The 12,424-nt window shown below is 39.8% G+C and overlaps 1 protein-coding gene across 1 annotated transcript in view; it reads left to right on the top strand.

The window, feature by feature from the left end:
* The window catches only part of TEC (tec protein tyrosine kinase), a 31,911-nt gene extending 19,869 nt beyond the window's left edge, over positions 1-12,042 (top strand). The window contains exons 7-17 of the mRNA XM_057431083.1: positions 458-523; positions 2,262-2,316; positions 2,477-2,556; positions 3,093-3,226; positions 4,478-4,552; positions 5,317-5,488; positions 5,647-5,863; positions 6,377-6,441; positions 7,480-7,598; positions 7,950-8,107; positions 10,991-12,042. Coding sequence (XP_057287066.1) covers positions 458-523; positions 2,262-2,316; positions 2,477-2,556; positions 3,093-3,226; positions 4,478-4,552; positions 5,317-5,488; positions 5,647-5,863; positions 6,377-6,441; positions 7,480-7,598; positions 7,950-8,107; positions 10,991-11,068 — 1,219 coding nt within the window. The 3' untranslated portion in view covers positions 11,069-12,042. The remainder of the gene's footprint in view (positions 1-457; positions 524-2,261; positions 2,317-2,476; positions 2,557-3,092; positions 3,227-4,477; positions 4,553-5,316; positions 5,489-5,646; positions 5,864-6,376; positions 6,442-7,479; positions 7,599-7,949; positions 8,108-10,990) is intronic.
* The last annotated feature ends 382 nt before the right edge of the window (positions 12,043-12,424 follow it).

Below are 12,424 nucleotides of genomic sequence, written 5' to 3'. Positions count from 1 at the left end.
GTTGAGAGGGAGTTGTAGTGAGATGCCTTAATGACTACAACTTTACATTCCCTAGATTAAGATGATTTTTTTTTTTTTCTGTGGTTCTAAAGTTGGAAGCTTCAATATTTCTCAGGTCCCTGTTGTAAAATGTTGGGGGTAATTGCAGGTTACCAGGCTGTGGCAGGCTCCAGACATACTCCTAGTGACTGACTGGGACCTGTAAGAGCAGAAGTGGCAGAGCAGCAGAGGGTTATTCTTTTTCACCCTTCTGTTTGGTTTTCTTGGGCACTTCTGCTGCCTCTAAGCCCACTGAAAGTTAATGTGGACATGCTAATGCGGAGAATTAGTTTCTGTATATTCAGTAGTAGAGTGGGTGGGTCAGTAATGAATTACAGCAGGAGACCTCTGCATGCCGTGCAATTTTATATGTTTTCAATCATTACATATATATAAATAAATATTTATTTATTTTTAGGAAACAAGGATATATTCCAAGCAACTATGTAACAGGAAAGAAGTCCAACAATCTTGATCAATATGAGTAAGTGAATACTTGAATTAAAATCTGGAAGGCCATAAAATGGAACCTGTGCTTTAAGAATTGACTGTATTTTTGAAGTTTTGAAAGCAATTGCTTACATATGACAGCAATTTTCTCAGATACAAAACTCTTTGAAATGGGCATACGGTTGTTCTAATTCTCCTCACTGATTTTGCTGTGATTTATAATGTAAAGACAAGTCAATGAGATGGCCATCAGGCATGTATTTTTTGGGCTATTGTTATTAAAGTGAAAAACCTCTCCTAATGCTCTGAGAGACAAAGGGAAACTTTAAAGGAAATGAAACCATTAAGTGTGTTGAACGTTGGGTTTCTTTGTATTAAAGTGACATGTTAACCCAAAGTGTATGGCAGTAAGATAGCAGAATAGAAAACAATGGAAATCATTCAAAATAAACATAACAGATCAGAGACTTTGGAAGGCAGTTCCAGTTTTCAAGGAAGGGTATCCTTCGGTGCAGTTTAAGTCTCAGTGTATGTATGCATATAACTTATCGGTTATTAAAAATGAGCTTTTTTTTTTAAAAAAAAAAAGTAGTTATTTTAAAGCATCAGGCTAAAATTTAACAATGTAGACTCCAAGTCAGTAGTTCTTAATATTCAGATTTCAGTACAGCATAGATTGTTGTGCCTCAGAGCTTAAAACATATTTCATGACTTAGATAAAAGGAAAATGGAGCTGTAAGGAAATAATAATTAAAACCAGTTTACAAACCCACATTAATAACTTCAAAACTCTACTCTCATCCATGTATGGCTCCTACTGTTGTGTTTTGATAGAAGGTAGAATTTCATGTGGGATTTTGCTCTCAGCTTTACTAGAGGGAATTCCTTGTTCTTCGTTATTTTCTCATCTTAAAGGCTCTGTCTAAGAGTCCTGCCCTGCTCTGGGCTGGGCTGCAGGGCTGGCAGAAAGGGAAGGAAGGAAGGAACTGAGCTGCCTTATCTGGTCCAGCCACTTTGTGCTTACCACCTTGAGGCTGTAATTCTGAGTCACTGCACAGCCCAGTGAGCATTACTGCAGGTTATCTACTAACTGCAAGAAACCACTAGCTCTGGAACAGCAGAACTTGATTAGAGGTAGCTGTGCCAGTTCCCTGCTTGGTTACCACCGTGACAGCATAGCCCCAAACCATTGCATCACTGCATTTGCAAGCAGTGTTGTTTTTCCTTTTTATATTATTTGCTGCAGCTGGCTGAAATGTCAGTGCTTCTGTGGCTGCTTTAACCTGCCCATGCAGCCCAGAGCTCAGGGATGTCCAGCTGTGGCATTTTATTCACTTTTCACCTCCTCTTCGGTGGGTGGGTACTCTCTGGAGAACCAGAACCATAAAGTTATTGAATGAAGTAAGAGTCTAGCAGGCAGCTCTGCAAGTGGCTCAACTGGTGCGCAGGCAGCTGCTTACCTGCCCTTGGGCTGCTGTTCAGAGCAAATACTGCCATCAGCCTGCATGGGTTTGAGAGGTTTTTGCCAGTTACCTGAGCTTTATTGCCTTCTGTGGGCTCTCACTGGATTTGTTTCAGGGCATTTTTATGGGATAACTGCATAATGTAAGAGAGACTGATCCTTTTTGCACAGGAACAAAGGAACAAAGTTCAGTTCTAGACCTTCAGTTGTCACAAAACTATTGACTCTTTTGCTTTGTAATATTTTGCTTCAAGCATTTTAGGTGAATCATGCACCTTAAGAAGTTTTGTTTACTGATGCTGTGTTTCAGGTGGTACAGCAGAAACTTGAACAGAAGCAAAGCAGAGCAGCTCCTCAGAAACGAGGTGAGCTCAGCAGCCTTGCAGTATGAACCATGAAATTCACGTGAAGTGGCTTCTTTTGTTAAAGTAGAAGCTTATTTTGGCATGCGCAAATCACAAAACGAGTAGAAGAGACATGCAACTGAAAACCACTTGTACAAAACTGCCTGTGCTTGCATTTTAGGATAAAGAAGGTGGTTTTGTGGTGAGAGACTCAAGTCAGCCTGGCCTGTATACGGTTTCCCTTTATACAAAATTTGGAGGGTGAGTTTCTGTGGCTGCTCCGTGCACCTTACTTTGTCCGAATCCATTTGCATCTGTATCCAAATCCATGAGCTGGGGGTGAAGCCCTGGAGAGAGCTCAATAAGGAAACAGAGGCTGCTGTCATAGAAGTGATGGGTAACTACACTGAGCTTCTTGATTCCATGGTTAGATCACGTTGGGTTTAACCCAGGGTAGACTGGAACCTTCACCCCAAGAAGGTCCTGCTCTCCTACCCTGTGTGGTTTCTTCCCTTCTGCCAGCCCATGTATTTGCATTGGTATGTGGTGAGCTGGATCAGGGAATGTGCCAGGCTGAAAATGAACCTTTTATGGGTTAATTTTCAACTTTGAGCACTGAGATGAAGGTGAATCACCAGTGCTTGAGATCTCTGATATTCAAGCTGAAGTATGAGGCATTGGGCACCCACGCTGGCCATTGTCATTTTGTGTTCCTAGTCAGTGCACCTCTCTTAAATTCTCAACAAATAGCATTGTGCTATTTCTGATTGTTGTTCTTGTTGTTACTGTTTTTCCAGAGAAGGTTCATCAGGAATAAGACACTACCACATAAAAGAAACAGTGACGTCACCAAAGCAATACTACCTCGCAGAAAAACATCTCTTCAATTCCATTCCAGAAATAATTGATTATCACAGACATAACGCAGCAGGTAGGCGACTTGGATTTTTTCTGTTACTTACTGTCAATTTGGAAAGGAGTGTGACGTGTTTTAGGGTTTTCTCAGGAAAGTCACGAGACGCTGCATTTTCACACTTTTTTCAATATAGGCAGGTTTGTTGTTTTTTTTAAACAGAAAGGCTTTTTGTGTGTGTGCATATATGTATATATGTAAAAATAAATGTATGTTACAGCTATTAATCTGATACTCTGGGGACAGTATAAAGTGAGGGAAAAAGCATTCATTTAGCTCCACAGTGTCCCTATCAGCTGCCAGTAACCCACAGCAGATGTAGAGGGATGGTACTTCCCCAGAATAGTCTGCAGGCACTAGCTTTTTACCTACTGGTCACCACTGCTTAAAATGATCTAACCTTCCCAGTGAGCAAACAGATGAGGAGAACGGTAATGTAGTGTTCAGTAAATCCCTAGAGATGGGCCTTTGTAAAGGTTAGACACTTTGGATCTGTGGCTGATAGCTGATGCTGGTATCTGCCCACTGTACAATGGGGAGAATTTAGGAATTGGGTTCAAGGCACAGATACTAATATAGTTTGTTGTTTTGTTTGTTTTTTTTTTTCAAGTCCGGTCTGTACATAAATTTTCTTTATGAGCTGTAGTTTCCAGATCTTTATATCAAATTCTTGTGACCTAGCATTTCCTGTTGATATTATGGCAAACGCCTTTATAGAAAATATGCTCCAAAACCGTAACCTGCTTTTCATTTATTTTAGCTGATTTGACTACTTCTTTTTAACTGCTTCATTCCTTTTGTCATATCAAGTTCTGACAAGTACTTAGTAGAATATTCAGCTAGCATGCAGCGTTTATTTATATATATAAAATCCCTGTGTGAAGCTGGTGGGATTTATATGTGTGAAACAGAAATGACCAAAAGTAACATTGTGACTTCTAGATAATCTTTCTGATCTGATTTATGAAGAGGGTCCTTAGCCTTTATTGGGCTGAGCATAACTAAGCGTAACTGTAAAGCACAAATATGTATGCGTATATCTGTATTCCTCTCACCAGTAAGGAAGATGTAACAAGTTAGATGCAGTGAGTGTTCCTATGTACCTCTCATAGCAACTTTGAATAGTCAAAATAATAGCAGAAAATATGGCCAAAGCTATATATAATATGCTTATTGTTAATCAGTGTTGAACTTTGCAGTGAGCAAGTGGCTGACTTGCTGCCTGGTGCTATTTCAGAAGTTAATTCTTGAATTATCATTGAATCTCAGGTCTTGTTACCAGGCTGCGTTACCCAGTGACCCCAAAGAAGATGACAGCACCAACAACAGCAGGATTCAGCTACGGTAATGGCATGTTATATTCATGTATACGTATATTTTCTAATGATTTTCTGTATGTTAAGATGCTACAATATTTTCTAAAAACTCTTGAAGGCTTACTTTTGTACTGTGATTTGCTATGCTAACTCACATGGGTCCAAGTTGTACCTTTGAGACCCTTGAAAAAAGGATTGGCATGCCAAGGCATCATCGCTGGTGGTATGCATGTGGTGCCAAGGGCAGAAGTGAGGAGAAGCATAACATGTCATTGGTGCTTCAGGGGAATTTGGCATCTTCTTCCATGCTTTTGTAGGCACCTTGAGCTCTGCCTTTGGCTCCTTCACAGGCCTCCAGACTTCTGACTCAGTCTTGGCCCTTTGATCTTAGTGGAGAGGTTACTTTTTTCTATACATAAATTTGGAATAACCTGTTTTAAGCATTGCGCATCAGGTGATGTGAGCAGCTTCTACGCATTGGCACAACTTTCTATGATGGCAGCTTGTTGAAGTCAAGTCTGATAATACCGGTATGTAGTTACTGGCCTCAGGAAAGCTTGAGTTTTGCCTTCTGTGTTGTTCAGAAGCTGCTTGAAGATCATGTCTGCTTAAAGGTTTTTTGATTCTTGAGGTATAGCAGGGTTTAGTTTTTAAGTTAATTCTAAGACATTTTCTCCCTAAATTCCTTAGGTCGCTAGTAATCCAGTTTCCCTTCCCTCTTTCTGATTACCTACCAGTTCAGTTGGTTCCTTAATACAGGAGTCATGGACTCCCATTTGGTTTGTTTTACAGAAAAATGGGAAATTAACCCCTCGGAACTGACATTCATGAGAGAACTGGGGAGTGGTCTGTTTGGTGTAGTGCGCCTGGGGAAATGGAGGGCGCAGTATAAAGTGGCCATCAAGGCAATTCGGGAAGGTGCGATGTATGAAGAGGATTTCATTGAAGAAGCCAAAGTAATGATGTGAGTTGTGTGCTTGGCACTTCGATTTCCAGTTCTAGGCCTCTGATGCCATATACCGATTATAAATTAAACACTTAGGGCAGGTGGTGTTCTTGCAGTTTTGTGGTGTGGAGAACTGGGTGGAGGAAACAATGTCAACATGATCTCAATCTTTTCAGGAAGCTAACGCATCCTAAATTAGTTCAGCTGTATGGTGTGTGCACGCAACAGAGACCTATTTACATCGTGACAGAGTTTATGGAGCATGGCTGCCTCCTCAATTACTTGAGGAAAAAACGGGGAGTTTTGAGTAAAGATGTCCTGCTCACTATGTGCCAAGATGTATGCGAGGGAATGGAGTACCTGGAGAGAAACAGCTTTATCCACAGAGACCTGGTAACATCCCGTTAAGCAATACAATCCTTTGAAATTCTGATTTTTTAACTTAGCCATTCCTTCTTTGAACAGCCTATTTGTAAATAACTGCTTTTGTTCTTGCAGGAAACTATATGTAACTGAAGTGGGCTCTTCGGGGTCTAATCAAGTCTCTAAAACTGCTGTGTACAGAAAATGAGAAGAGGTTTCTCTCTCCCAAGAAAATGGAATAAAACCTCTCTGAAATTTTTATAAAGAGATAATGGCTATTTGCACTGATACAATAGCATATCTCTGTTATGTATTGGTGCCATTTTCACCACTCATGAATCCCTTGATAAGTTTTTTGGGTGATATTTTAAAAATGGTTTAATTCTCAAAACAGTATCACTTTTTATAATGAGAATACAGAATTGAACTTTGTAAAATAATGAACTTGCTAAGCAATGAGGACAAAGCACTTATTGGACTGTTGTAATTTGTCTGCAAGCGACTGCACATTTTTCATCCAACTCTAAAACATTCTGCTTGCAGGCTGCCAGGAACTGCTTGGTGAGCGACTCAGGAGTGGTCAAAGTATCAGATTTTGGAATGACAAGGTATGGCTGGATGTGCAAACACACTTGTGGGGATTTAGGAAATGTACTTAGCCGTAAGGCAATATGTGCCTAGCAAAATTACATGGAAAAATTACCTTTTTTGAGCTCTCTAGGGAACATCCTTGGGTCACATTTTCCAGTGCCTTTAAAGCCTGTTTGTTCTGTTGTTATGTGTCAATTTTCTTACTAATTTTAATTCTTGAAAATCAAGACTGTGTCAGTTTGTTCTCTAGAGAATAAGTGTGTCTAGTGGTTACTGTGAAGAGGCCTGTCTTTGAACTTACTCTATGGTCTGATTGATCTATTACGAACTTTCTATTCGCATCTGTGGAAATCTCACAAATATTAATCTTGCAGTGATGCAGAAAGCATGTTAGAGCTTGTTTCTTGGACAGCAGAGCTCATGCTGTAGTGATAATAGTTAATCTGTATTTTGGTAAATAAATGATAAAAAGAGGCTGTTTGGAAAGCCACTTGGGGTAGATGGTTCAGAGTTGCATCTTGCTAGCCAAAGTGCTGGGAGATGCCAAGACCTGGTGAGGGGTTAATTTACTGCCCTTAGTAGCACCAAAGGGTGCTGCATCAGGTGGGTGATGTGCGGATGAGGCAGGGAGTGAGAAGCAGGGATTACGAAGATGTTAGGCACCATGGTCTCAGCATGTTCTTCTGGGCTTTTGCCACCTTTCTGTGCTGCTGAGTTTGTATGACCCCTGACATCTGAATTCAGACTGGCCAGTGAAAAGCAGAGCAAGAAATTAATGCTTTTGTGTTATTTTCTCGTGTAATAGAGACATGTAACTTGCAGGCAGTCTGTGTTGTATAGCTAATAATCACAAGAGAAGACTCTGAGGTCTGAGAAAAATGAACTGGGTCTTGACTGAAACCTTAGTACTGCCCCAGAGAAGTTATTTTTGTTGTGGGATGGAAACAGTCATGGCCAGTAGGTGGCAATAGGAGCTTCTAATATCCAAATCTAAACTACATTTTGCAGGCTTGGAGACCGACTGAAGGTTTGTTTTTGTTTTTTTTTTTTTCCAGGTATGTCCTTGATGATCAATACACAAGTTCCTCGGGGGCTAAATTTCCTGTGAAATGGTGCCCCCCAGAAGTTTTTAATTACAGCAGATTCAGCAGCAAATCAGATGTCTGGTCATTCGGTACGACATTCATCATTGAAAGAAAGCACTATTTTTATGTTTTATCAGTAGCAGTTAAGCTCCAGTTATTGGGAAGGATTCAGTCAGCTGAAAAGCAGCTCAGAGAAACCATTTGCCATGGTTTCATGCTTGCATAAAGTTCTGCAGGGACCTTTTCTAACTGTCATTTACTAAAATCCATGCTACTAGAATAAAGTTGTTTTTTTCAGCAGTGATATATGTGAACACTTTATAAAATAATGATCTCAAGCTGTTTACCTATTAGAAACCCTGAGCCCAGAGCTCAAAATAAACATATTTTTAAGAAGGTATTTACTTGTTGCTTTAATTTTTTTGTCTTCCTGTTTTTAGGTGTTTTAATGTGGGAAGTATTTACAGAAGGAAAAATGCCCTTTGAAAAAAGCTCCAACTATGAAGTAGTAACAATGGTTAGCCAAGGACATCGTTTGTATCGTCCTAAACTAGCCTGTAAGCAGGTGTATGAAATGATGATGATGTGCTGGCAGGAGGTATGTACTTTCTTATTTATTTGTCTTTGAATTGAAAAAAGGCTAATCTAACGAGAGAAACTAGTCTCTATTGCAGCATTCTGACTGTATCCATGCTCTCTTAGCTGTTCATGTGTTTATTGCTAAAACAGAAATCTCCTCCTGGTTTGCAACTGAACTAGAGGTGCAATAACAAAAACAACCAAGGAAATCTATATGAAATAAATGGACTGTCAGATTAAGTGTGCAAAAGCATTTAGTAACAAAATGAAGTAATTGCTAAATCCGTGCTAGTCATGTTTATATTTGCATATGAATTGTGCTAGTAAAAAATTCAGTCAACAGTCCAGAGGTGAAGAATCTGATTTTTGCATTGCTTTAGTTTGTTGATCATTATAGAAACGTGCCAGAATGACTGAAAATATTTCCAAAGGAATACTTCATTACCTGATCATAAATTGTATAGGAAATAAAGACTGACTTGCAGTTGACTCTAAATACAAATCCCAAAATCTATAAAGAAAGATAAAAATATACTGTACTTTTAATCCTGTTAATGGTCCTAACTTGGAATGATACTCACTGTACAGTTCTCAGAGGTCAGACCTCTCAGACTTTTTGCTTTTAATACTATAAAAACTTTATGCTGATTTAGTTGATCAAGTATTAAATTTGGGTTTGCAAGTCTAAGAGCATAGGTGCGTTTAATGAGGTGCCTCTGCTTTTGAGAGAGCAGTCGAGGAAACCAAGAATGGAAAGAGCTACATGACTTATTTCTAGTTAGTCTTTGTCAGAGGGGTGCTGGGGAAAAACTGCTCTTTTCCCGTCATAAAGCTGATGTACCGTCTGACCTTTGTCTTCTCCTCAAAGGTGCTGAAACAGAGAACAATTAGTCATCAAGCCACCTGGTGGAGATCTCAAAGTTACAAACCAGTTGGTTTATGCAGACAAAAATGTGATAAAAAACCAACAGTGCCCTGAAGGGCCATGGAATGACAGTATCTGTAGTTCAAAAAAGCTGTTCACAGGAGACAGGAAACTACAGATACTTAATTTTTTTTTTTTTTGTACTTGGTAACCAGCTTGAAATACTCATTAAAATGGAATAATGAATTACCTGAAAGAACATGATATTTATTAATGTTTTTGAATATTAATATGTATTTACAGGAATTATATAACATCAATGACTTGATTAAACAATACTGATTTCATCAAGGGTTATTAACAATAAAATCATAGAATCATAGAATGGTTTGGGTTATAAGGGACCTTAAAGCTTGCCTAGTTCCAAGCCTGCTCCCATGGGCAGGCGCACCTCACACTAGACCATGTTGGCCAAGGCTCTGTGCAACCCAGCCTTGAACACTGCCAGGGATGGAGTATTTACTGCTTCTTTGGGCAACCAATTGCAGTGCCTCATCACCCTCACAGTAACAAACTTCTTCCTTATATCTATCATGAACTTCCCCTGTTTAAGTTTTAACCCATCACCTCTTGTCCTATCACTACAGTCCCTAATGAAGAGTCCCTCCCTAGCATCCCTATAGGCCCCCTTCAGATACTGGAAGGCTGCCATGAGGTCTCCATGCAGCCTTCTCTTCTCCAGGCTGAACAGCCCCAACTTTCTCAGCCTATCTTCATACGGGAGATGCTCCAGTCCCCTGATCATCCTCCTGGCCCTCCTCTGGATTTGTTCCAACAGTTCCATGTCCTTTTGATGTTGAGGACACCAGAACTGCACACAATACTCCAAGTGAGGTCTCACAAGAGCAGAGTAGAGGGGCAGGATCACCTCCTTCGACCTGCTGGTCACGCTCCTTTTGATGCAGCCCAGGATACGGTTGGCTTTCTGGGCTGCAAGCGCCCACAGAAGCCAGCTCATGTTCATTTTCTCATCGACCAACACCCCCAAGTCCTTCTCTGCAGGGCTGCTCTGAATCTCTTCTCTGTCCAACCTGTAGCTGTGCCTGGGATTGCTCCGACTCAGGTGCACTTGTCATGGTTAAACTCCATAAGGTTGGCATCAGCCCACCTCACAAGCGTGTCGAGGTCCCTCTGGATGGCATTCCTTCCCTCCAGCGTATCAACCGAACCACACAGCTTGGTGTCATCGGCAGTCTAAATCTAAATCTAAAGCAGTCATCACATGGGAGAGGAAGAATCTTTGTGAATCACAAACAGGATACAAGTAATGACAACATAATATCAATCTTTGTCATAAAATATTATTAACTGTAGATACATCAGTCCTCATTTAACAAATTTATTAATGTAGAGGGAAGTGAATACTGAAGTTTCAAAATTCAGCAGGTGATACAAACGTAAAGAGGTTGGTAAATGGAGGAAAAGTGCAAGTTACCTGGATATTCAGAGAATAACTGTTTCAGCAAGGTCAACGAAGAGACTAAGTTGAGAGACGAAACAAACAGGATGTTATAACAAATAAGGAACTCTGTGGAAAATGAAGTAGATGAAGGATGCTGTTGCACAAGTTTATTACACAGTTTAAGAGCCAAAAAAAATAATGTTGAAGAGGCCTCAGAGAGTGACACTCAGAATCCTTAGGAGCATGAACCACTTGCATAATGAAAGATTGGAGCAGTTCACTGGGGGAAGGTGGGGATAGAGAAGAAAAATGCAAAAGCATTGCCCTGTGCAAAATGATGAATTATGTGAAGGGTGCAGTCCAGCAATGCTTATTTATGCTTTTTCAGAGCATAAAAAAAGTGACGCTTACTGAGATAGAGACACATCCATAATCCACACGAGATATTTTTGCTTGTCACGTTTAATGAACAGTAAATTAATTGCCACAGGAATGATATCAAGACCAATAATTTAGCAAAATCCACACAACTTTATTGCTTTGTGATCACAGCTGTGCATGTTTTTTATTTTTAGAAACCAGAGGGACGTCCAACGTTTGAAGAGTTGCTTCACACAATCATTGACATTGCAGAGGGCGAAGATGCTTTCTGAAAAAACACAGCAGCAGCACAAGTACAGGAAAGAAGCCACTTTCCAGAGATGTGGCTTCACTATTTCTTTTTGAAGGCTTGATCCTGTGAGCTGCTGAACGCTGCTAAATAGTGTGGAGAATCTCCAGCATCTGATCCACTCCAGTACAATGAGAGTTTTACATGATGTTGGGAAATGAGCAAAGTCTCTTCAGCAATAGTAGCAGTTTCCATTTTCTCTGGGAAACCACACAGCTGGAAAGTTGAGCTCTTCATGGAGGAAGAGAGAATGTGGCCAAAGCCCAGGAGCCTAATTTACATTTAGTTGGGTTTGTGTACATACAGTCCACATTTCTGAGTTTCTCTTTACGCAGGCAGTAGTATTAATAGTGATTTGCATGCTTAAAAACTGAAGGTATCTATAAATGGCTATTCACTGACATTGAAATATTTCCAGAGATTCTCCAGAAACATTATTTTTCTTGGCCGATAGGTGGTTTGTGTCACGTCAAGAACACAAAATGTGCCTCTTTCATTTGCACAGTAGGTTGTTAAAAGCATAGTATTCAGTTTAGTCTAGCACTCAAAAAAACTTTGCTTCAGGATGGAGCTGTGTGTGCCCCATGCCATTCTAGGCTGTTTGGTCAACCAGAGGCCTCCTGTGGTTAGTCTTGATGTTACTTATGAGAAGTAAGTCCAAGATTCAGCAAAAACTGACTGTCAGTGTACCAAAGTACCTTCTTTTACATTAATTATGAAGTAATTTATATGCTGTATGTATGTAAATATATAAACTCCATGCCTTTATTTATGTAAAGTGTGTTTTTTCTCTTGAAATTTTCAAGCACAAGTTTGTCTTACATTCACTAACATGCCCAACTAAATATGTGAGGTTGCAAATGAAAGTAAACTTTCAGCTGTATTTAAGAAGGTCTCTTCTTTCTGTCCGTCATGTACATACAGTGATCTAGCATTTTTGTTCTTAACAGAAAATGTCATACTATGTGTGTGTATATAAATAAAATGAATGTCTGGAACCAACTAATGAGCTGCCAATCATTTGCTGTTAGTGCATCGTAAGTCACACTCATTGTTTATGTGAATATGGTGTTTTGATAGTCCATTTACATATGTGTGTATGTACACTCTATATTAAATATATATGTAGAAGTATGAATGTATATTTAAGTTGGCCATGATGAAGTGTTCAGTGGAGAAATGCCTGAACTCTCTCTAGAAGTTACGTATCCTGTATGTACATAACCCTGTATGTAACATACCCTGTTCGCTCTGCTACAGGCTTATGCCTCCACAGTCTTGCTGAAGCCTGCTTCAATTAATCTAACTTTGTACCAGGGGATATGAGGAGTATTAGCAC

The sequence above is a fragment of the Pezoporus wallicus genome, unplaced genomic scaffold (assembly GCF_028554395.1).
Source record: "Pezoporus wallicus isolate ANWC-B61680 ecotype Strahan unplaced genomic scaffold, APGP_CSIRO_Pwel_v1 contig_7684, whole genome shotgun sequence".
Classification (NCBI taxonomy): domain Eukaryota; kingdom Metazoa; phylum Chordata; class Aves; order Psittaciformes; family Psittacidae; genus Pezoporus; species Pezoporus wallicus.
The sequence above is the reverse complement of the archived record's forward strand: the minus strand, read 5'-3'. Positions and strand labels throughout refer to the sequence as shown.